This window comes from Cyclopterus lumpus, chromosome 5 (assembly GCF_009769545.1).
Source record: "Cyclopterus lumpus isolate fCycLum1 chromosome 5, fCycLum1.pri, whole genome shotgun sequence".
In the NCBI taxonomy this organism is placed as follows: domain Eukaryota; kingdom Metazoa; phylum Chordata; class Actinopteri; order Perciformes; family Cyclopteridae; genus Cyclopterus; species Cyclopterus lumpus.
This window is the reverse complement of record NC_046970.1, coordinates 18,590,387-18,614,102: the sequence shown is the minus strand read 5'-3', so window position 1 is coordinate 18,614,102 and position 23,716 is coordinate 18,590,387. Positions and strand designations below refer to the sequence as shown.

At 41.2% G+C, this 23,716-nt stretch overlaps 1 protein-coding gene across 2 annotated transcripts in view; it reads left to right on the top strand.

Moving 5' to 3' along the window:
* Positions 1-23,708, top strand: part of kif5ab (kinesin family member 5A, b) — a 51,107-nt gene extending 27,399 nt beyond the window's left edge. The window contains exons 12-28 of one of the 2 annotated variants that reach the window (XM_034533115.1): positions 231-439; positions 1,135-1,203; positions 3,363-3,569; positions 8,219-8,365; positions 9,500-9,688; positions 10,394-10,511; positions 12,332-12,396; positions 13,750-13,859; positions 14,783-14,884; positions 15,719-15,779; positions 15,891-15,962; positions 16,138-16,242; positions 18,218-18,434; positions 19,927-20,188; positions 20,588-20,652; positions 22,654-22,681; positions 23,335-23,708. In XM_034533115.1, the coding sequence (XP_034389006.1) occupies positions 231-439; positions 1,135-1,203; positions 3,363-3,569; positions 8,219-8,365; positions 9,500-9,688; positions 10,394-10,511; positions 12,332-12,396; positions 13,750-13,859; positions 14,783-14,884; positions 15,719-15,779; positions 15,891-15,962; positions 16,138-16,242; positions 18,218-18,434; positions 19,927-20,188; positions 20,588-20,652; positions 22,654-22,681; positions 23,335-23,386 (2,078 nt within the window). In that variant the 3' untranslated portion in view covers positions 23,387-23,708. Of the gene's footprint in view, positions 1-230; positions 440-1,134; positions 1,204-3,362; positions 3,570-8,218; positions 8,366-9,499; positions 9,689-10,393; positions 10,512-12,331; positions 12,397-13,749; positions 13,860-14,782; positions 14,885-15,718; positions 15,780-15,890; positions 15,963-16,137; positions 16,243-18,217; positions 18,435-19,926; positions 20,193-20,587; positions 20,653-22,653; positions 22,682-23,334 lie in introns of those variants that run through there. The other variant, XM_034533116.1, reaches the window with a different exon arrangement.
* The last annotated feature ends 8 nt before the right edge of the window (positions 23,709-23,716 follow it).

The window sequence follows — 23,716 nt, the reverse complement described above, 5'->3', positions numbered from 1 at the left end:
AACTTGTATTTTATTTTAATAAAGGTCTGGTATGTTATACTGCAGTTTAAAAGGAAGCTTCTTTATGGCACAGAAATATCTCAATACTGAGATACAAATGTATTAAGGACCTACGGTGAAGATAAATCCACTAATCCCTTTTTTATGCATTATTCAAAAGTGGAGGATTTACCAGAGATAAGAACATTGCATTTCCAAAATAAATCCAATATTGTGTCACTCATCTTTAGGTGAGGATGTTACTGTCTTAGAGCATCTGAGCACAGAATTGGAGGACGTCCCCCTGGTGCCTCCTGAATCTGAGGAGCTGCTTCTCAACATCTGCAGTCCCTGCAGCCCTTGCTCCATTGCCTCCTCGATTGTGGTTCACATCTCTGAGGAGGAGCGGCAGAAGTATGAGGAGGAGATCCGCAAACTTTACAAACAGCTGGACGATAAGGTGAATGAATGGATGCCGCATCAGGAGCCTTTCTGTTTATGAATGTAGAGCTGTTTACACGCAAATGATGTAATGGTATGCACACATGAACACAAAGAACATATCATACCATTATTGTTCATATTAATGAATTCAGGATCAGACACATAGTGATTAATGTTTTAACTCTTGGGAATAGAAGTCATTGGGGAAATAGTAATGTTCTTCACTGAATCGCATTTAAGCTTTGATTTATTTAACACATAATCTATGCACATGTATGCCGTGCTCCATGGTACTGCAGAGTGTAATTTTATTGCTTTTATGAACAGATATTCCATTTAATATGCAGAACCAGTGGTGTATCGATTCGTTTGTACTTCCTTTATGAGGGCTTTATGAGTCACATAAAAAGATTTGACATTTTCACTCATGGAGGTCAAGCCATTAGGATAGATACTTTTTTTTTTTTAGCGTTGTTTAACATATATAATAATAAACTATGCTTTTGTCTATGGTTCTACTCTACTCGTGTTTTTCCCCCTACTCCATATCTCCCATTTACGCAGTTAATGCAAGCTCAAAACGTATGGACAATTATTGGACATGGAAACCAAAATACACACAATGGCAATGTACAACGTATCTGTAATATACAAGTTTGTGTCATACGTAACACTTTAAATGTACTGTTTCTATTCTGTTTGCCTCTGAAGGATGATGAGATCAACCACCAGAGCCAGATGGTGGAAAAACTGAAGGAGCAGATGCTTGACCAGGAGGAGGTAAAAGACTTTGGTTTTACATCCGTTTCTCAGTGTGGTTAATCAGCTCACAGTTGGCTGCGTGAGGTAATCTAGACTACCCTTTGAATAGAAGTCAGCCGACAGAGGTTTATTCCTTCGCCCTTGAGACGGACGAGGAAAAACTTTTCAGGTGCCAGAAAGCACTTAAAGAAAAGAACGCATTATTGTGTAATTGTAAGTGTATTTGCATGTTAACAGCAGCTTAGAATAGAATGGGTTTGTCGAACCTCAGATTCAAGAGGAGCAGTGCGGATTCCGTCCCGGTTGTGGACCAGTGGACCAGCTCTTTACCCTCGCAAGACTACTGGAGGGGTCCTGGGAGTTCGGCCAACCAGTCTACATGTGCTTTGTGGACTTGGAGAAGGCTTTCAACCGGTTTCCTCTGTGGTTTTTGTGGGGGGTGCTGCAGGGGAGTCCTTTATCACCGGTCCTGTTTGGGACTTTCATAGACAGGATATCTAGGCGCAGCCGGGGGGGGTGGAGAACGTCAGGTTCGGGGGAACTCGTGATTGCTTCTCTGCTGTTCACAGAGGATTTGGTCCTGTTGGCCTCCTCGGAGCGTGACCTCCAGCATTCACTGGGGTGTTTTGCAGCCGAGTGTGAAGTGATGGGGATGAGAGTTAGCACCTCCAAATCTGAGGCCATGGTTTTCTGCCAAAAAACGGTGGATTGCTCCCCCCAGGTGGGGACGGAGTGCCTACCGCAAGGGAGTTCAAGTATCTCAGGGTCTTGTTCACGAGTGAGGGTATGATTGAGCGAGAGATAGATAGGCGGATTGTTGCGGCTACAGCAGTAAAACAGGCGCTGCAGTAGTCTACGTTCCGACCCTATGGTCATGAACTCTGGGTCGTAAGAACGAGGTCTCGGATACAAGCGGAGGAAATTAGTTTCCTCTGTAGGGTGGGTGGGCTCAGCCTTCGAGAGAGGGTAAGGAGTAGAGGCGCTACTCCTTTGTGTCGAAAAGAGTCAGCTGAGGTGGTTCGAGCATCTAATCAAGATGCCCGAACCACAAGGAGGGCTAGCACCGTGGTTCAGAGTTCAGTAAGGTGACAGCTGAGGGGAAGAAGCTGTTCCAGCCTGCTGGTCCTGGAACAGAGATATCTCCCAGCTGGCCTGGGAACACCTCGGGATCCCCCAGACTGAGCTGGAAAATGTTGCGAGTGAGAGGGAGGCCTGGGTCAGCCTGCTGGTCCTGCTGCCACTGCGACCCGACCCAGGATAAGCGGATGAAAATGGATGGATGGATGGTTTTAGACATGAATGAGTAGCGGAAAGGATAAGATACAAAGATTGATAACGGATTGAAGCATGACGTGCGTGAAGGGAAAGACCATTATTGTCTATTTTAGTCGGCATGGCTAAAAAGCTCTCTAATGAATGAATTAATATGTGATGTAGAATGCTGTGGATGAGCATGACTCCACCATCTTTGTGAATTTAGAGACCTTTTAATTAATAGAAAATGTGTTACAGCCATTTATAAAGCTACAGTAAAAAGGTTTGTCTATCTGTATATGCTTGTGGGAGGAACAGCAATTAAAGGACTCTATTAAAATGCAATTACGAACAGTATTTACAGTGGGGCTAAACGGCCTGAAACAAGCTTTGGCATATAGTGCACTGCCAAATAAAAGACTCCACATTTGCAAAATTGGTTCATTCATATCCCAAAATGAGCCTGCTGTGGGTTGAGCTGACATGATGGTAACTACCCAACCTTAACTTTGTGTGCAGTAATATGATTTTACATTTATTTGGCCAAACAGAAGCTGTATGCTACAGTTCAAACATACAGGCACCCTGGGAAGAGCAATATCTACATGTAATGACATCCATCAGTAAAATGGTCTACAGTGCTGCAGCAATGCACAAGCAAAAAAGCATCACAATGGCAAAATGATGTCAGCTCTTACAGTTGTGATTAAAATTAATATTTAAAATATTTACTTTTACTTTTTTAGTAACAGGGTGTTTACACAGGCGTATCTGTTATTACCAAGAGAACAAGATAAATTCCACAATTATGTTTTATTTAAACCCAGCATCCCTGCCTTGTGAATAATAAATGCTTTTGGAAAAAATCAAATCTTTCTTTATTTACTGTTTATATGAAGTTGTTAAACCTCTATGTCCCCCAGCTGCTTGCATCATCCAGGGGTGACAGCGAGAGGGTGCAGTCGGAGCTTGGCAGGCTGCAGAGAGAGAATGGATCTGCTAAGGCCGAGGTGAAGGAGGTCCTTCAGGCCCTGGAGGAGCTGGCAGTCAACTACGACCAGAAGAGTCTGGAGGCCGAGGAGAAGAGCGTGCAGAACAAACTGCTGGCTGAAGAGCTTGCAAGGAAAATGGTGGGTGTGGCTCTTTGGAGGCTCAGATTCTTGACATACAGGTGAAAAAAACATTTATGCTATTGTAAAAATGGCCGATCAGGGAAGAAGAGGAAGAATGACAAAGAGAAAAATAAAAGAGGCTGCGACAGAGAAGGATTAGGCTTGGAAATAATGTGCTGGGGTATATATGTATAGTCGGAAATCATTTTAGAAAAGAAAAGAAAAAGAAGCATTCAGGCATGACATAATCTATTCATCTATCCATTTAAGTCCCTGGTTTTCGAGAATATGTGGAACTATTGGCTCAAAATGCAATTTGAGAGATAATGAGAAATCAGAGCGCTGTGTGAAAGGAAAGATATGAGAGAAAATTCTGATTAATTGTGCAGCCAGCAGACATGAAAAGAGGCATCTAAGAAAAACTAAAAGCATTAGAAAGAAATATATCCGTATGTAAAGGGTGGAAAGAGGGAAACTCACTCCAGATATTAATCAACAACTTTACATAAATTCACCAATATTGTAAATTACAGCAAGCACTGGCATTTCTATAGCTCAATCCTGAATTTTCTCTCAAACTCAGTCAATTGTATAAGATGTGGCTGTTTGTTTCGCACTATGGCCATAAATAATCAGTTAAGAGTCTGACTTTTGAATTGATTACGGTCAGTTTTCAAAGCAATTTCATGAAGTTACTCTAAAGCCGGGATTTTCACTGAATAGCTTGTTCACAGTAGGACAGCATTCAATGTTGACAAAGAATATCTGACATTGTTTATCTGCAAAAGCCTGAAATCAGTCATTAATGATATTCCACTTTAATAAAGCAATCCTTTCAGTGACTAAAGAACCAGACATATTCATGTCAGTTTTTGAGGCTTTGAAAAGTCCTAAAAACTGAGTTTTAAATTATTGATGGTCCGAAGATTTTGAAGTGTAGAGAACTTAAATGGGCGGGACTCAGTTGTATGTACAGTACTTCGGTGCACCATTCAGAGTTCAGTACCATTTAAATCAAAGTCTGTTCAACTTCTTAAACTTTGAGTTTTGCTTACTTCGTCATGAATAGTACATGGTATTGAGAAAACCCAGTTTTTAGGGGCTTTAAAATGTGGAAAGAGTTCATCAGAGAAGCAGTTTTGAAATAGTACAAATCTACTTCCAGTGTTTTTTGATCATTTCAAAGGTTTGTATTCGACTGGACCGTTTGAATGTAAAAAATAAAAAGAGACTATAGTGTCAGAGCTGGCCAGTTGTTAATGAAGTCATTGTGACTAAGCCTTGTCCTCTGACTACTGGGGTCCCTCAGGGTTCAGTCCTTGGTCCTCTTCTCTTCTCTCTGTACACCAACTCTCTTGGCTCTGTCATTCGCTCGCATGGCTTCACCTACCACAGCTATGCTGACGACACCCAACTGATCCTCTCGTTTCCCCAATCCGAAACACAGGTAGCAGCACGAATCTCTGCCTGTCTGACCGACATCTCTCAGTGGATGTCCGCTCACCACCTGAAAATTAACCCGGACAAGACTGAACTTCTCCTCCTTCCAGGAAAAGGCTCTCCCACCCACGACCTAACTATTAACTTCAACAACTCAGTGCTGGCTCCGACTCTGACTGCCAGGAACCTCGGTGTGACACTCGACAGTCAACTCTCCCTGACTGCCAACATTACCGCAATAACACGCTCCTGTAGGTACATGCTGTACAACATCAGGAGAATACGACCCCTTCTCACTCAGAAGGCGGCACAGGTTCTGGTCCAGGCTCTGGTCATCTTACAGCTAGACTATTGCAACTCCCTCTTGGCAGGTCTACCTGCTAATGCCATTCGACCTCTACAGCTCATCCAGAATGCAGCTGCTCGACTGGTCTTCAACCTACCGAAATTTACCCACACTACTCCGCTCCTCCGCGACCTTCACTGGTTACCGGTGACCGCCCGCATCCGCTTCAAAACATTGGTACTTGCGTACCGTGCTGCGAACAGATCGGGTCCGGTCTACATCCAGGACATGGTCAAACCGTACACCCCAGCTCGTTCACTTCGCTCGGCTTGTGCCAATTGGCTTGTAGCTCCTTCACTTCGAGCTAAACACTCAACAAAATCACGACTGTTTGCTGTGCTGGCTCCTCATTGGTGGAATGAGCTCCCCATTGACATCAGGACAGCAGAAAGTCTCTACATCTTCCGTCGCAAAGTAAAAACACATCTTTTTCGACTATACCTTGAATAGGGAAGGTAGAGCCGTAGTAGCACTTAAATGTCCCTTACCAATAGCACTTTGTTGTTTAGCACTTTAGTAGCACTTAAATGGCACGTACGGATAGTACTCTGTAGTTTAACGTTATTGAAGAAATTGTACTTATTGTAAGTCGCTTTGGATAAAAGCGTCTGCTAAATTACATGTAATGTAATGTAATGTAATGTAATGACTGACTCAGTGGACAGAGAGGACCATAGTTCACCTTCTTGAGACATCTTCAATATTTCATGCACCATTTTACACGTCACAGTGTCCTCTTGTCTTCTCCTCCCTCTCTGTCTCTCTCTAAAGCTGGTCCAGAAATTGAAAAGGAGCTGACAGTGTAACTACTCACTGCCCAGTTTAGTCTGCTAAAGTTTAGTCTGAAACCTCCTTCTTTCTTCAGTCATATTACTTTGTACGCCTTCTCTATAGCTGTGTTAGTCTGTTCCTCTGACCTCACACGATGTTTTCTCAGAGACGCCGCCTGGCACTCTGACAAAATGTGAAACTGAATACAAGAAAGCATCCAGACTTCCCCTCATCCCAGCCTCACATGGCCTTTTCCAGCTCCATTCCCCCGGACTCTTTATTACAAATTCTCTATTTTCTGCATCCCAGCTGTTATGCTAATGTACAGCGTTGTCGATTAAAATTGTTGTACATATCTACAGTAGAGTTGGAGCGGCATTGACCTAGAAAAATGGTGCAATGGAGTAGATTCATCACTGTCTTTACCCCACTTTCTCCTCAGCTGCCTTCATCTTGCTTTCAGTGGAGGCTCCTCTCTTCTTCTGCAGGAGGCCATGCCATGCCATTCATTTGGTCCTTTTAAGCATCTTCTTTCATCCATCCGTCCACTTATCTTTCAACAAATCATCTCTTCCAAATCTCTTCATCAGTGTTTCTTCAACTAAAATGATACAGAAATTAAAAAAGGAATATCATCAGAAGGTAATGAAGTGATCGAAGTATTGACAGGTGCCTACAAACAAACCCCCTCAAAGTTGGTCTCCAAACTGAACAGTAGTTTACAAAAACGAATCAGAAGTAACACACTATATGTAAAACTGAAATGGGAAGTAGAACTGAACATTAAATTGTCGAATAGTGATTGGCATTCCATGTGTACAACGCAACAGACTTCCACTAGTTCTAGAAAATGGAGGGAATTTGGGTGGAAGAACCTAATCCGCTTTTTTATTACACCATACACAAAATATAAACAATTAGGTATAGAGCGACCATGTTGGAGAGAGTGTGGGCAGATGAATGCCAACCACTCACACATTTTTTGGTCATGCTCAAAACTCCAAACATACTGGGACCAAGTCATTCAGACTCTGGAGGAGATCTTAAGCTATAAGATCCCCAGGGACCCACGGATCGTTTATCTGCGACTAATACATGGTGATCTAATTCATAAGAAAGACAATTATCTATATAAAATCTTGATACTAGCAGCTAAAAAGGCCATCACAAGGAACTGGATTAAAAGTGACCCCCCAAGCCAAGGACAGTGGCTGGACATCGTGGAGGAAATACATTAAATGGAAAAAATTACTCATTTACTAAGGTTAAAATCAGGGACCCATGAGCAGCGCTGGGAGAAGTGGATAGCATTCAAGGTATTAAGTGACCAGAAATGAATGATCCCAAATAGTGTAAAGAGTGATTGTTGACCCCCTATTGTTTTTCATGTTCTTCTTTTTTCTATTTATTTATTTTAATCTTATTTTTTGTCATTTACAATGTTTTGTCGCGTTCTTTGTTACTCGAAAAAAAATCTCTAAATAAAAAGTTAAAAAAAAAAAAAAAAACACCTCGTTGGCTTTTACGTACTCATAAATGGATTGATTTCCGTTAATTACTTACTACCTTTTGGTCTGAGTTAATGTTTTGACATGGGAAGTGAACCGGAAAATAATCACATGGCTTGAAGTTAATGAGGGAGATGAAGATGGAGAGGCTAATGAAGGAGTTAATGTTACTGTATTTAGGAAGGTGGTAAATGGTTAACTATTCTTTCACTTTATTTTCAAATGTAAAGTTGTTGATTGAACTCGAATGGTTTCATCATGTTCGAGCCATTGGGCCTCCAATGGTACAGCTGCATGCTGCACAAAACGGAGCTCCATCATTCACTCTCCTAGATCCTTTCCTCCAGGGCCGATGCCATCAGCCCCTATCTCAGTAGTTTATTGATTTGTAATTTAGTGGCTGTTCGGTTTTTGCTACTCGGAATTCACAGATGAGAATAAGTTCAGGGGTTAAAGGGGGTCTCGCAGCTGTGTGTGTGTTTGCAGGTTTAAATACTCTCAAGGCCCCTTTGTCGCAATCTTCTCCTACAAAATGTTCTGCACTGTTTCATTAACTCCTCTCTCGTTGTTCACTCCCTCATTGCATTCCTCTCCTCCAACAGGCTCAGCTCAAGGCTTTAGAGGCGGAACTGTTTCGTATTAAGGAAGTGAGCAGCCACCAAAGGAAACGCATCTCTGAGATCCTTAGCAGTCTGATGAGGGACCTGAGTGAGTTCAGCACCATCATTGGAAACAGGGACATCAAGTTGGTGAGTGAGATGCAAAATGCGGACTTGGAGACATTGTATCCACTTCCCACAGATGTCTAAAAGGAAACAGATAAAGTCTGACAAAAGATGAGACATTTGAACAAGTGAATGTCATACTGTTTTAAACTTCTCTACCCAAACATTTGAATCCCAATCAACTAGAAAAGCAATCGCACCCTCCTCATCTTAGAGTACATATTTAGTGCATATATGTCATACACAGATTTTTTTAAATCATATTTAAAAAGGTGTTACTCATTCATCCAGATCCTATCACATTTACATACACAATATTTCCATGCCAAAGTATTATATTAGACTAAAAAGTGCAGCCCACAGCTAACTGACTGACTCCATAGAGGTCTTATCCGGACCTTGAGTCTGACATAAAGTTTGATTGATTTATTGTATTTAGTATAATTTAGTTTTGCAAAAAAACATATATTTTCAATTTGTCCGTAACCTCTCATTCTTTCTCGTAAAATGTGTACAAAACACCTTCCCAACCAAGGTGACTTGTACTCAGGAGGTTGGACAAATCACTTAAAACCAATTGAAAATGATTTTCTTTCAACATGTATAGGTCCACTCGCATATCAAATTATGAATAGCAATGTTAATTAAATATGTATATGGAATGTTTTATCAAACACGCTCTGTGTGAAACATTAAAACCTCAGACAGAATGGAACATTTTAAATGTCTCGTGCATAATTCTATACATGTTTCTCTCTAATTCAACATGTTAGGCATCTGTGGGAATTTGAGATCTTGATGAGCATTTAAAACCAATAGTTGCTGTGTGTGTTGCAGCTGCAGGCTCATGCATTATGCATTATAGTCAGTATTTGCATTTCCCTTGCCTATGAAGATGTTAATATTACACCTAGGGATAGGTAATGGGCATATCCACTGGTATATCTTTGCTGTTAATTTCAGAGCATCTGAGTCACGGTATCTGCTAAATGATACTATAAACCTAATGGATGTTCCCGGCAAATGTCAGAAAGAGTCTCTAAGACTCCCAGCTATCTTCCCAGATAGCTTCCCAGCCATCTTTAAATCGTCCTCGCGCAATCTTAACTGAAAGTCTCTCTATTAACGGTCTCTCCTCTCTCCCTCATTTGTCTGCAGTCCATGGAGATCACCGGTGCGATAGAGGAGGAGTTCACAGTGGCCCGCCTCTACATCAGTAAGATAAAGTCAGAGGTTAGGTCCATGGTGAAGCGCTGCCGCCACCTGGAGAACCTTCAGATGGAGTGTCACCGCAAGATGGAGGAGACGGGTAGAGAGCTGTCCTCGTGCCACCTCCTCGTTTCCCAGGTGAGGGTGAAGGAACTAGCTGAAAACATCTGGTCAAAGAAAAAAGTTGGTAAATCTGTCAATCCCGCAGGACATGTTGGTGTTGTTGTGGAACAATCTGAACACTATACACTGAAACTTCCCAGTAAAAAATATTTATTAAAATCACAAATGAGAGTTCCATTCACAAATTCCATTCATCATCAGACTAATTAACATCACATATACCTACATGGGCCTCTGTTTGATATGAATCACTCTGATGAAGTACAGTGTGCTTGAAATGACACTCAACTGCAGCACATCAGAACATTTTAGTGTACAAGCTGTCCTGATTCTTAAAGGATTGCATGTTTTGTATTCTTTTATTTTTTTGTGGCTGATTGAAAGCATCATGTTGTGAGTTTAACTATTATTAGCCGAGGATGAAATTAACACCTTCCAAATACAGGGTTCATGTTGGCAGGTAACAATTACAGTTCATCTTAAAAAAACATCTTAAGGAAGACCTATGTTAAAAATAGTTAAATATCAAGGTACATGATATATTTAATATTTCTACTGTCTTGCACCACGTACTCAGCCGAATATATTATGAAGGCCAGTATATATTAAATGTAGATTATATCCATTTCACAGTGAGTAAAATGTCAATTTCATCCTCGGTGTAAAGCGAGGTCCTTTGTACATCACCAGCATAACGAGACGCTGTCTTCTGACTTTCAGCACGAGGCAAAGATCCGCTCTCTCACGGACTACATGCAGAATGTGGAGCTGAAGAAGAGGAACCTTGAGGACAGCTACGACTCTCTGAACGAGGAGCTGGCCAAACTCCAAGCTCAAGGTAGACGAATGTTATATATATTATTATAGAAGGAAAAAAAAGAAAAAGAAATGTACACTTTTATTTATCCCCGTGGGGAAATTAATTTAGCACACGCTTTGAGTTGAATGCTGATTTGTAAGCATGCTGACATGCCTACAATGACAGTGCTAACATGCTGATGTTTAGCAGGTAAACCATGTTCACCATCCTAGACAGTCTGTTAGCATGCTAGCATTTGCTAATATTCAATAACCACACATTAGCCTATACCTGATGGTGATGGGGATGGCTACGCTGTTGGTTTTGCTGGTATTTGGTCACAAATTAAAGAACTGGACAAATTAAAATGTTGACCTGGTGGTGAAGCTAGACGCAAAGGGAAGGCATCTGGATTTACTCTGAGGGGAAATGGATGGCAATCCATCCAATATTTTGACATTTCATTTTGGACCAAAGCGATGGACTAAATAATTGACTCTGCAATCCACAGAGCCATGTCGCAAGTGTTACTAAAGTGGTTATTGATGTACTGTAAAAAATCTCAAAGTACTGAAATACTTAGAGATGTTAAAATACACAGGTTGGGGATGCAGCATATTTGTAAGAGAACATGAACCAAACGTTTGAGGTGAAATCTAACAATCCAGCCAAGCTTGGGGTTCAAGGATCAATATTGAATAAACACAGTCAGTGCAGCACAAATAAAATGTACGAGTACGGATTTGTTATAAAAATGTATTTGCCTCCAGGCTCATGTTGAGATGTTTTATCTACGTGATCGAAATAACAAACCATGAAATGTCAACTCCAAGGTGAAGTAGAAAAATATTAATATGGTCAGACAAGCAAAACAACAGATTTATGGTTGATAAATCAGGCATAGTGCGAGGTTCAAGGTGCAAATCCCCTCAAAACTGCTTAATACATCCCAAAATACTGCAGGTTTAAAGTAGAACATGTATCCCGTAGCTGCACAGGGTTTTAGATTGACATTGTTCTAAAGGGATTGAAGTGATAAATAATGAAGTGCTTCTTGCTCACAGCACAGTGAAAGACAATACGTAGATTGAGCTACATTGTTAATCTCGCTTAATTGCTAACTTGAGATGCCAAAGTCGAATAAAAGTGTAATGTTCTGAGACAAAATCATGTCTAGACAAAGTGAAACATGAAAAAGACAGCAGATGTGTCACTGCGTTTAGGCTCCACTGAACCAGTCCCTTGAGGAAGTGCTGATTAAAATAATTGTATTGGCTTCAGTGGAGAGTTTTGGCCTGTGCCAGGAGCCCTTTTGTCCTGTCAGGAAAAAAGCAAGAGTAAACACTGATGAACAGCTTCTGCTCCAACACCGTTCGTAGCACCAGCTCGAATAGATTAATCGTACATTTGGAATTTGTGCTAAATCCATCTAACTGCAGATATTCCCAGTACCCTGATGCGATTCACAAATCAGCCCAAAGGCAATGTAAGTCGTTGTTCTTGAGGAGTTGCTCGTGGATTTATTGGCAGGTAAATCAATTCTGGCCCTAATCCACGCTTGAGCCATGAGGTGTTTGAGTCACGGCAGAAGTAGATGAATACAAAGTGCTGCAGGTCGTGTTGATCACCCAGCTCGATGTGAAGTGTCATCACCAAAAACAGCAATGAGTTAGCATCCGATCATATTTCTATAATATATATATTATTACACACGTGAAGCAGCGGTGCTGCTGTGCTGTCACCTCGTTCATCTTCATCACTGTCTTTTATCTGCCTGCTTTTCTCTTCATTATATTTTCTATTTCTCTGTCTTGGTTTCTCTCACTGTCGTTCTCTTAAATGTGTTTCTTTTGTTGCAGAGAAAATGGCAAAGGTGACCAGCGGGGAGAATCAATCGTCTGCCCAGGATTCCTGTGATATAAAGGTAACCATGACGACAGTGAGAACAACGTGGTGTAATGACCTGTTCTCAGTACTCCGCTAACTGCAGATGTGATGCGTTTGTCTGCCTCCATGAGTACGCATGCGTGCGCATACTGTGTCTGTGCTGGGACATCAAATCATGAATGTATTATGAATTGATCCACTTTTCTTTTTTTTTTAAGAAATAGTTTAACAGTTTGGGAAATCATTTTATTTCGTCTTCTTCCTGACTACTATGCCCCATGTTTTTTTGTATGTAGGCATTTAAATGAAACACAACTTTATTTGGGAAAATGCACCATGTGAGCACAATATAATCTGAAATAATAATATGATTTGCGTTTACAGCTGCTGGACTTCATCTGTATGGTTGTCAGTATTTGTTTGGAATTATCTGCCTGTGCTGTATTTGTGCACATGTTCAAAAGTTTGTTTAAGCATATCAGAGAGAGAGAGAGAGAGAGAGAGAGAGTATGTGTGCGTGTGTGTGTGTGTGTGTGTGTGAGAGAGAGAGAGAGAGAGAGAGAGAGAGAGAGTGAGAGAGAGAGAGAGAAGGAGAGTAACTAAGAGGGATGAAGAAGTTAAAGGAATAATTTTCACTGATAGCAGTTCAATAAAGACGTGTGTGTGGAACACCTGTTTCATTAGCCTCGTCTCACTTCATACCATACACTGTATATAAAGATGGACAACACTGCTCTCCAAAAGTGAAGCCAAAACATCTTGACCGTCTCGGCTGGTTGCAGTAAAGGTCATAAATCCTGCCCCTCCATGTTAGCGGTCGGCACGAAGGGACAAACTAAATAAATTAAAGTACACATCCAATAGCTATTTCCAAAGATGGTTTCTGTCGTTTTAGGTAGTACTTATCATGCTGATGTATGTTCAAGTTCTCATTTTTCAGACAAGTTTGGCTTCAATTTAGTTATTTGATTCTATAAAAAAGGGGTTCACTTCATGATTGTCAGCCGTGATTCTCTCACTAACGAGCTGTGGCCGTGCTCGGCTTGCGGTTGGTTCGAGTGGATGTATGGGCGGGGCCTCGATACCACGGCTCCAACCCTCCAATCGCTGCGCAGACTCCAGTGGAATATTTCGGCTTCACCTCTGTTCAGTGGAAGGAAGTGGGGTAGCGTCGTCCATCTTCAGTCTATGCTTCAAACTCAGTGGCAGTGTGTGACACTAACGAGCGTGTGTGTGTGTGTGTGTATGTGTGTGTGTGAAATGCCCATGTGGCCTTTGTGTGTGTAATTCTATCCCCTCTTGTCATTTATTCATTGAGATTTCCATTGGTTCCCACCTCTACTCTCTCTACATGTATGTCTCTCACACACTCTTGTTGCCTGTACCTCAGAGGGCTCTGGAGCAGCAGATGGAGTCACACCGTGAGTCGCACAGCAAACAGCTTGGGCTCCTGCGAGACGAGATCAATGAGAAGCAGGAGATCATCGACGACTTAACTGAGTCAGTGCTTTGTGATTCTTCACCTTCTCTGATATACTAAAGCAGGCGTTCTCAATTAGGGATAAACTTTAGAAAAACCTTTTAGCCATATATGGGCATTTTTACTTACTTACTATCTTTGAGACCGGACTGTTTGGCTCTATATAATGCAGTTTGTATATGGTTCAGTTTGTATATGATTCCACAGACAGCTCACAAATCTGAAATTCAATTCTACCATTATAAGCAGGGTGAAAATGCCAAAAGTTGGGATACATGGTCTCAGTAGGCTCTACTTCTCTAAGCCCTACCCAGGCTGCAAGAGGGACTGCATTCAATATGTGTGGGTGGTCACATTAGGAAATTGCAGCTTGTGAGGACTTTAGAGTCAAGCTGCTGCAGAACCACAATGTCAGGAGCCACTAGGCTGTTTGGGCTCCTTGAAAACATGCCCTTTCCAGTGCCTCCTTGTGAAGATGTTCTGTACCAGGCGTGACCGTAAAGGAGCATCCTGCCGGGCAGACCCTCTTCTTAAAGGACTAAAGTATGTTTCCCAGCTGATCAGGGAGTGTCTGGTAACACCCAAGGAGTAGCCCCAAATGTTGTTTCTGAATGAAAAGACATTTGGGGCTACTCTGCTTGTCCTGCTACCATGGCCTGATTTGGATAAGCAGCTTGGAAAATGGATGGCTGGAGGGATGTCATTGGGTCAGTGGAGTTGGGCAGAAATCATCTGTAGCGGGAGCAGCGCCAGAAAAGCTGATGTACAATAAATGTTCTTCTAAGAGTCAAGAATCAGCAAAGAAGGGTAAAATCAAAAATGGTTCAAATTGATATGACATGCAGTGGCATGTATAGGTGTGTAAAGTCTTAAACGTCCTTCTAGTATAGTTATATTTTTAAACTATCCATTGAACTGAGTGAGCCATTATTTACCTTTTCAGTTGTAACCAGAAGCAACAGCTGGAGTTGGAGCAACTGCACTGTGACTTTGAACATCTCAGGAGCCAAGAGCATCACAAGAGCCGGCAGCTGGAGGAACTGACGTGAGTCTCTGCTTTACTGTCCTGGCCTGCTTTCAAACACTTCACCATATGGAGGCCCCAGGACGAGCTGCCTCTTTTGATTCACATCTTCATTTGTGTTCCCTGAGTCTGTTTATTTTCCTCTCACTCTGCAGCTCTGTCATTCTATTTTCAGTGTGCGTCTCTCCCTGTGGCGTTATACAGTCAATGGGTTTGTGGTTAAAATGATATGGAGGCTTACCCTTTTAACCCTCTCTTTGTCTCTTTCTGTCTTAGTTTCTGTCTTGCGTCAATCTCTTTGCATCTCCATTATGGAGTTTAAGGATAAGGTAGCAGCTGGTGGCTAATAGGCCTCTTTCTGCACTGACCTTTGCAGCATATTGCATCAGATGGCAGATGGGAAACCGCCCACGAGTGGGACAGACAGTCTATGATTAAGTTTTTTCTTTATTTATGAATTATTCTTGCAATAAAGTGGTAGTCATTTGAGATAAAGAAAAGTTAATTTCGAATTTTCTAAAACCCTTTCTATGCCTATTTCTGAAATGCATTATAAACAGCTAACATGTATTAAATCATTTTATAATGACTTATAAAGTTAAGTATCGTAATGTTTCATAATTGCTTGTCACTCACTGACAAATGTCTCTTTTTTTGCAGCGGTCATAGTGTATTATAATTCCCATAGTTTTAATACATTATAATCTTATTACGATGCATTATCATCACTGTTATATTGCATTATAATGTGGGTCCAAGATAAGTTCAAAGTAAAAATGATTTTTACAATGTTTCCTGTGAATGCTTTATAGACATTGGCATCATAGAAAGTGTTTTTGATCTGTTTGACCATAGATTTCTCAATGAGCGACATGTGCAGTCAAAGACGGACCTCAAAGGGCTGGAAGAGACTGTTGTAAGTCATTATTTACTGTCACAATTAACTTGGCTCCCTCAGTGGCCACTGAGCCACTAAATACTCTAACTGCTCTGACTGCACTATTTCCTTTCTCCCTTTATACTAAAGGCTCGTGAACTCTACACCCTGCACAACCTTCGCAAGCTTTTCGTTCAAGACCTCACGACTCGAGTGAGAAAAGTAAGCCAGACACTTAAACTTAAATGCATTTAAATGCACAACACACTTAAATATGTAGGCTACAGTTCATGTGGCTTCACATGGACTGAATGTAATTATTTTATTTTGGAACTATAGTATTTCCTATGGAGGTGTTTTTTCAAAGCTAAAAGATCTGTACTGTTTCTGTCGACAGAGTGCACAGATGGAGCTTGATGACAGTGGGGGTTATATCACCCAGAAACAGAAGATTTCCTTTCTTGAAAACAACCTCGACCAGCTTACAAAAGTTCACAAACAGGTAAACAATGAGCAGCTGATGTACAACTACAAGTGAAGAAATACAATTTTACCCGTCCACCAGTTCGACAGTTTTCCTCAGCCGGGAAGTCTGATTTTGACTGTGCCGTGACACAGCTGTGAGCCAGAAACGCCTTCTTTTATAAAATATGAGAGGAGGACAATATGAACCAGCCAAATTCAAATGCAGAGCAGTTAACGATGTGCGTCATCTCCTATGGGCAAAAATAGTGCGAGCTCCATCAATCATCTTATTCACATGAAAGTCTCCTTGAAAACCGAGCAGGGGGTGTTAAACCACACTGCCTTCGGGAAAAGGAAGCCACGCAGCATAAAGTAGTTACTCAGATTTGATAAACACCAATTAATTAATCATATTGGTGCACACAAACACGCTCAGTCTTCCTTCTATCTCTACGTGTTACGCACAAACTCTCAAAGGCAACCTTGTGCTCAAAATGATGAGACATAAACACAAACACTTCCCATCTTTCTTTAATATTACTAAATGGACTACAGCAATGGACTGAGTGTTAATGTGCAAAACGTTCCGCAGACTGGCACATCTATTCCTGCTGGCAGATTGGTGAGAGCTGCAGTGCAGCAGTGTCAGGCAGAAAACCAATCCTAAAGTGGCTGCTGGGAATCCCAGCCACCACCTGCGGATACTGTGGGAACAGAAGATGAAAGTCATGGTCATAAATCAGAGAAAACTCCCAGTGGGAAGTGATGAGACACTCAAAGACAGGCAGCGGAGTGTGCTGGAGCTATGGATGAGTTTCTCTGCCTGTCTATCTATCTGCAAATACTAACAACTGACATGATTTCGCTCATCACTTTCCTCCGGTAAAAATCTCGCCTCCATTTTTTTTTTGTTTTTTTTCCTTTTAGAATGACTCACCACCAAACGATAAACTAGTACCGCCAAACCTCCTGCTGTGCTATTGAACTGACAAATCTTTCGCCTGTTAGATAACTTCACCTGTTTGGTCTTGTCCTCAGTTTCTCTGAAGGATGCCCGATCACGTAGCAGCAGACTCTGTGTTTGAGGTGCTCAGTCAATGTTTTTTGTCCCCACTGCTGTGAGCAGCAATTGTAACATCAACAAATAAAATGATTTTGCTTCATGAATAAAACCATAAACCTAGAATCTAGAAGCAACCATGTTGTGCTTTACATCATGTGCCACAAGACCAATTGCATTTAAAGCATAGCCTACCTTTTACTCTTTTTTATTTTGCAGGAGTGTAGTCAGTTTAAAAAATCCAACTTTGTCTGTGGTTTGTTGGTGAAATTGTAATTTAAGAAACAATCAAGCATTACGTCTTATATACCAATACCAATAATGTCTTTTTTACTACTACATTGGTGTTTTTCTGTTAATTGACTGAAGTATATTAGCAGCCCTAATAATCTCTTATGGTTGAGCTCTGCTCGGCTGCAGTCAGACCCGTCTAGAAGGCAGTTTTTCCAGTGAGCCATAAATTTGAGATCGTCAACCTTTACCGAAAAGGCAGCCTAGTCTTTTTCATAGACAATTTCCCATAAGGTCACACTTGACAATCCTCTGTCTCACCCCGCTGCACCTATTTGGCTTTAACTGTCAAAACATTTCCGGTTCAAGGCTTCTGATCACTTTGCTACTTCCATTGTTGTGTTGCTATACTCATTGGCCACAGCTGTATCGTGCCTTTAAAGCAGTGTTCTCGGCACGACAGGTTGAATCCCTCACACAGCAAAACAGGAGGATGGAAGCGGTCAAACAATCAATATCAGATATATATCTTCCTCTTCAAAGCAACACAAGTTCTTCATGAATTGTATTAAACGAATTATAATCCCTGACAGAAAGAACATTCTTTTTAGAGAAAACATTACCAATATTGTATATCATTGATATATCTTTTTTATTTGAAGGGATATATTTCATGGTCACTGACATATACAGTTAATCCCTGTCTGTGTGTGTGTGTCAGCTGGTACGTGACAATGCAGATCTTCGCTGTGAGCTTCCAAAACTGGAGAAACGGCTTCGGTCTACAGCAGAGAGAGTTAAGGCACTGGAGGGTGCGCTGAAGGAGGCGAAGGAAGGAGCCATGAAGGACCGCCACCAGTACCAGCAGGAGGTGGAGCGTATCAAAGATGTGATGAGGACTCGCAATCCCTTCCGAAGACATCATGCTGCACACATAGGTAACACACCTCATTCACAGATTCATCAACGGCCATCGGCAGCGATCGACATACATTACATGTTGCTGCATTTGTTATTTCAGTAAAATGCAATCTGATGAAAGTATCCTATAATCTGTTGGTAGGTAGTGATCCATTGAATCACAGTATGAATGTTATTCTAATAGTAATGTTAAATGGAAAAAGTAAAATGGAGACAAATGTCTCTATAAACTGGTAGGATTAATTTAAATTACTATAGAAACTATTGCAGAAGTCAAACAAATGTCAAACCACTCCACCAACGTACTGCTGAGGTTGCACATGTCAACACTCTGACTGCATCACTTCATCTTATTCTTTAACTTTGTACTACACCTTGATAAAAAATCTTTCATGTCTCCGCTGCGTGATTTTCTCCACAGGCAACATTCATAGTTGGATTTGCATCATCTGTCATCTCTTTCCTTCCCCTCAACCAGAACGCCACATATTCACCTCCTCATGCATGAGCGAGATGTGGGATGAGTTTTCAGCACCAGTCATGTTCTATATTCAGGAACTGAAAGTACCAGAGACCACTGTGGAACACATTAATATGTTTGATAGCTAATGATTATATACCTAATGATTATATATTAAAATATTTGCAGTTATAGTTGTTATGGTTGGCTGGAATATGTTGCAGTATTTACGCAGTGAGCTCCTCTGAGAGAAAAATACAATTTATTAGAAAAGCAATGTAATCCATTTTAATCACGAAGACTTACTCCATCCAAATGCACTCATACGTTTGAATTCTGTGCGAAATAATTGAGAGACGACCGTGCTGCTGTGAGAAAATTAGCTATTGATTCGAGTGTTTTTAGAATAAGGATTTTTACTTGAGGACTAAAGCAACTGTGCATAACTGTGATATTACATTTTGCCATTTCTTTTTGTGAAATTATTCAGTTTTTTAATGTATTGTTCAGAGTTTTCTTCATTATTCAAAGGAAGAATTCAGCTGGTGAGGTGTGTCGGGTTTGATTGACAGCAGCTGGCAGGCTGCCAGAGTGCCGCTGTTAAATCGCAGTGAGCGAGAGACAATACACACACTTGTGCTGCAGCCTGCATGTCATGGACAGCGGGTCTTTAGTGGTGTAGGACAAGACGTGTGTTCATGTGTGACAGTTTTATCAGAGGGAGACTTGTGTTGATAGAAAGGGGACGTTACTGCTTTATGCAAGCTTTGATTGGCTGGATACCGGAATGCTATTCTCTCAAATCAATGGAAGACTAAACCCAAAAAATACAGAGCAAATATATATGCTGTAGCAGCAAAATAAAAGTTTTTAAAGTTTCACTTTGATATATTCTCGTGACATCAGTCACATTTATATGTATTATTTGTTTGCTACAGAGGACTGTGTAGCAATATTCCTTGTGGGCAGTATACCGACAAATATGATGTTTTTGTCTTTTCTGGATGAATGGATCAGTCATTAGATCAATTCTGTTTTATCGCTAACAGCCAAGCCTGTGCGTGCTGGCCACTACCCACCGTGCTCTCCCAACAACCCCTTCTTCGTCCGAGGCCACAGCGATCACCCCGTTGCCTTCTGCAAAGCTGATTTCCACAACATCAACAACCAACAAGCAGCTGCTCCTGCTGCTCCTGCAGCACCAGAGAGTGAGCCCAGGTTACCCGAGGCCAGCTCCAACCAGAACAGCCCCACCAAGCACCTTGACTCCCAAAACAATGATTCACAAGACAACGACGCTCAGGACAATATGTGAGTAAACTCATGGAGTAATACACAATCCTTGTACATAACGGTTTGGAAGACTAAACTTGAAGTCCACTTACTAGTTTTTCAGAAGTTTTAACATCAGCGGAGTTGTCATAACAACAATCCGCTGATGTGGACTGTGAAATGCAGTGAAGGCTCCAGTATAAAATGGAGTAAAGATTATTTTGTCAAATGTTTTTCAAGCCTTTGACATTCTGTCGTTTTACAGTTCGGTGTGTCTTTGTCTCTGTTTTGTCGTTGATTAATCATTTAGTGGCTGAGTGAACACTATATTTTACAGTTTGTATGACTATTTTATTTTATTTGTATCTAGAGATCAAGATTTGGATGCATAAATCCCACTGTTACATTAACATGAATGCCTCTTGCTCCTGTTTGTAGGCTTCGAGCTGAACCACCGAGCCAAGCAGACAAGAGCACCGCGGAGATGCTCGATTCAGAGAATGGTGAGCCCTGTTCAGATGATGGCAGTTAAAATAATGAGATGTTATATTTTTAGTGGTTGCCATTATGCCATCACACCAGCCTTCATGTTTGAATGTTGTTTTATACTCTTATAAAGTGGTGGCTGTTTACAGTAATTGCCTTGCTGCTATGATAACAATTCAGCCCGCTGTGTCTCTTTTTTCTTTCGGCTTTCATCTACTTGTAATGGGCGTGTGGGGGAAATGGATTTGGGATAGGTTAACTGTCTTTGGATAAAATGTCCAATCATTTTCAGGAATTCACTAAGGATAGGAGGATTCTGCTGCTGCCTCCTGAGGCTTTTCTGCACCCCCATGTTTTTGTGTGTGTGTGTGTGTGTGTGTGTGTGTGTGTGTGTGTGTGTGTGTGTGTGTGTGTGTGTGTGTGTGTGTGTGTGTGCTCTCATCAGAAGCAGACTCTTGAGGAGATAGATTAGGCTTGCAGTGTCATTACTCAGCCAGACAGATAGCCAGACAGGCTGAGTGCCCACCTCAGACTCTGACCCAGTGATGGCAGTTGTGGAGTTGTGTAACAACACCACGCCTTTTGGATTCTCAAGTAATATCAATACAAGTTGCAAACTGGGTCAGAGCCAATACATCGATCTGCTGCGATAGTACCGACCTCTTATTAAATAACAGTTATTAGAGATGTTATCCGGAGAACCCTTCAAGAATTTAATCAGGCTGGTTTTAGTTATTGCTTCCCATGATGCTGCTTCAGAGGGTTTTCATCGCTGCCAACAAGGACATGCTGAGAAAACACTAGACATTTGTCTCTTTTTGGCATAAAAATACTCAACACTGACAGCTGTTCAGAAGCTTTCTTTATTATTATTCTTTATTTTATTATGTTTATATTTCATTTTCAATGTTTTATTTAGTATTCTTAGCCATATTGGATATATGGCATTTTTTTTGGAAAGGATGTGCTTTAATGTATTTTGAAGGCAATTTCCTTCTGGTCCCTCACTGGTAATTTTCCCTCTGGGATATGATTCTACTCTGTGTTATGCATTTCAATAAGAGCTTATGAGAAAGTGTGACACTCCAAGCCAAATAGCTCTGCTAGGCATGTACCCCAAATGTCTTTTTCTGTATTTTGAGTCTGTTGAGGTGTCGCCTTGACAGTTCCTGTTAGGATAAGCTTTCTATTAGCCGAAGAGATTAAACTGAGCAGGCTTACAATCTAGTCATGCAAGGCTCCTTGATTATAGCCAGCTCATTAAAGTTATAGCACATACATTAAGTAAGCTTTCTCCCATGAATAACAATGAATTTCTGGAGATTGATCAACAGTTGAAACAGTTTGATACGTCATATATAAAAAGCCCAAGTGCATATTTTGTATCAGGGTAGTTTCGAGGAAAGCCAGTCCTCATAGAGTTGTAGTTCTACAGTAGCTGCACGAGGAGCAGGACTTTTGATATTGCACATCAAAACACCTTGAAAATGTATTCAGATAATCCACAGAATGTATGAAAGGGATCCATTGTTCTTTAATGCAACAAAGCTCTCTTGGTGGGAGGACTTCTTTAAAACTCGTTTACATTTTCCTGACAAGCAAGCTCTGGCAGTCAGGCAAATAAAAACCTCTCCAGAATAACAACAGCATTGTTCATTGGTTCAAACAGCATGAAATGATTGTTTACCTTTCAATGCATATGTTCTTATACCACTGAGTACACTTTCTGTTGCATCTTCTCTGAGCTGATTGAGTCAAAAGATCAGTATAATGCACTCTGTCTTTTTAAAATGACAGACAAACACTTTATTCAGTCATTTGTGTTTGAGGACTTCTCGTTTGGGAACCAACACAATCTGCAGCTGCTAGTTTCCAAGCCATCTATCTCCAATGGCGTTGGGCTGTTTCAGTGAAACCCACCTGTGTCTGTGATAAACACACTTCTTCCCTAAGTTACACACCACCGACCCTCTCACGAGCACCTGCCTGCCTCCTTATGCACCTCTTTCTGTCCGCAGGAAACACCACAGATATAAATGACAACAGGTAAGACTACTGCCCCCTCTTTGAGGAATGTAAAACACACACTGATGGTTGTTGTTGTCTTACTGCATGCTTCCATGTTGTCAGTCATGAGCAGAATGAACCTCTAAAATGTAACCTGTGTCGAATTTTGTATGTCATTTGGGACTCTTTGATGATGGGCTAACAACAGCTTGGCTTCAACTGAAGGTCCTGAAAAATGTACTTAAAATAGGAGATAATTCGCTGTCAATTTCAGAATGAATGGCAGAAATAGAGCTGGATGAATAAATAGAGCCAGATGAATAAATGTAATACTCTAGCATGTTTGATAAAAGTCAATTAAGGGCAAAGAACAGGTTTAAGTATGTCATTGCCACCCTCACATTGCATGCAGCGTTCCCCCCAGTATTTTAAGACTAATTACTGTAACATTACTGATTTGCTTCCCTCACTGCTGTGTCTCTCTGCTCCATCGCTGCCCCGTTGTCATCGCTCCTCCTGCTCCTGCTGCTCCTGCTGCTGCTGCTGCTGCTGTTGCTGCTGCTGCTGCTGCTGCTGCGGCTGCTGCGGCTGTATCTGGTGATGGTTCTGCGGCCGCCTTTGATTCTGGTGCGTTGAATAGCACGTGTCTGAATGTAAATTCTGTGTCCAGAACTGACGTCTGTGACAATCAGGACCCGGTCAAACTCTACAGCCTGCAGCCAGAGGCCTCAGCCAGCTAATTAATAGTCCTGGGCAGGTAAGAACACAGGAAAACAACTCTTCTATGTTTGTGTCACAGAACACAGGTTAACGAATCATGTGTCAAAGAGCAGTCCATTATAGCCGTGACATAACATCTGAAAAATCCACCTGATCTGTTCAATACATATTATACACTTAACATAAAGAATAGATGAGGTCTTGAAGGTACGACGTCAGTTTTCCTCCATCAATTGTTAGTTTTAATTGTTCTATTTGTACTGAAAGTAAGGACTCAAATAAATAACAACATTTTTTTTAAAAAACTGAAGGCTTTTGTAATATAGAGTAAACTTGTGCTCCTTACAACAAGGG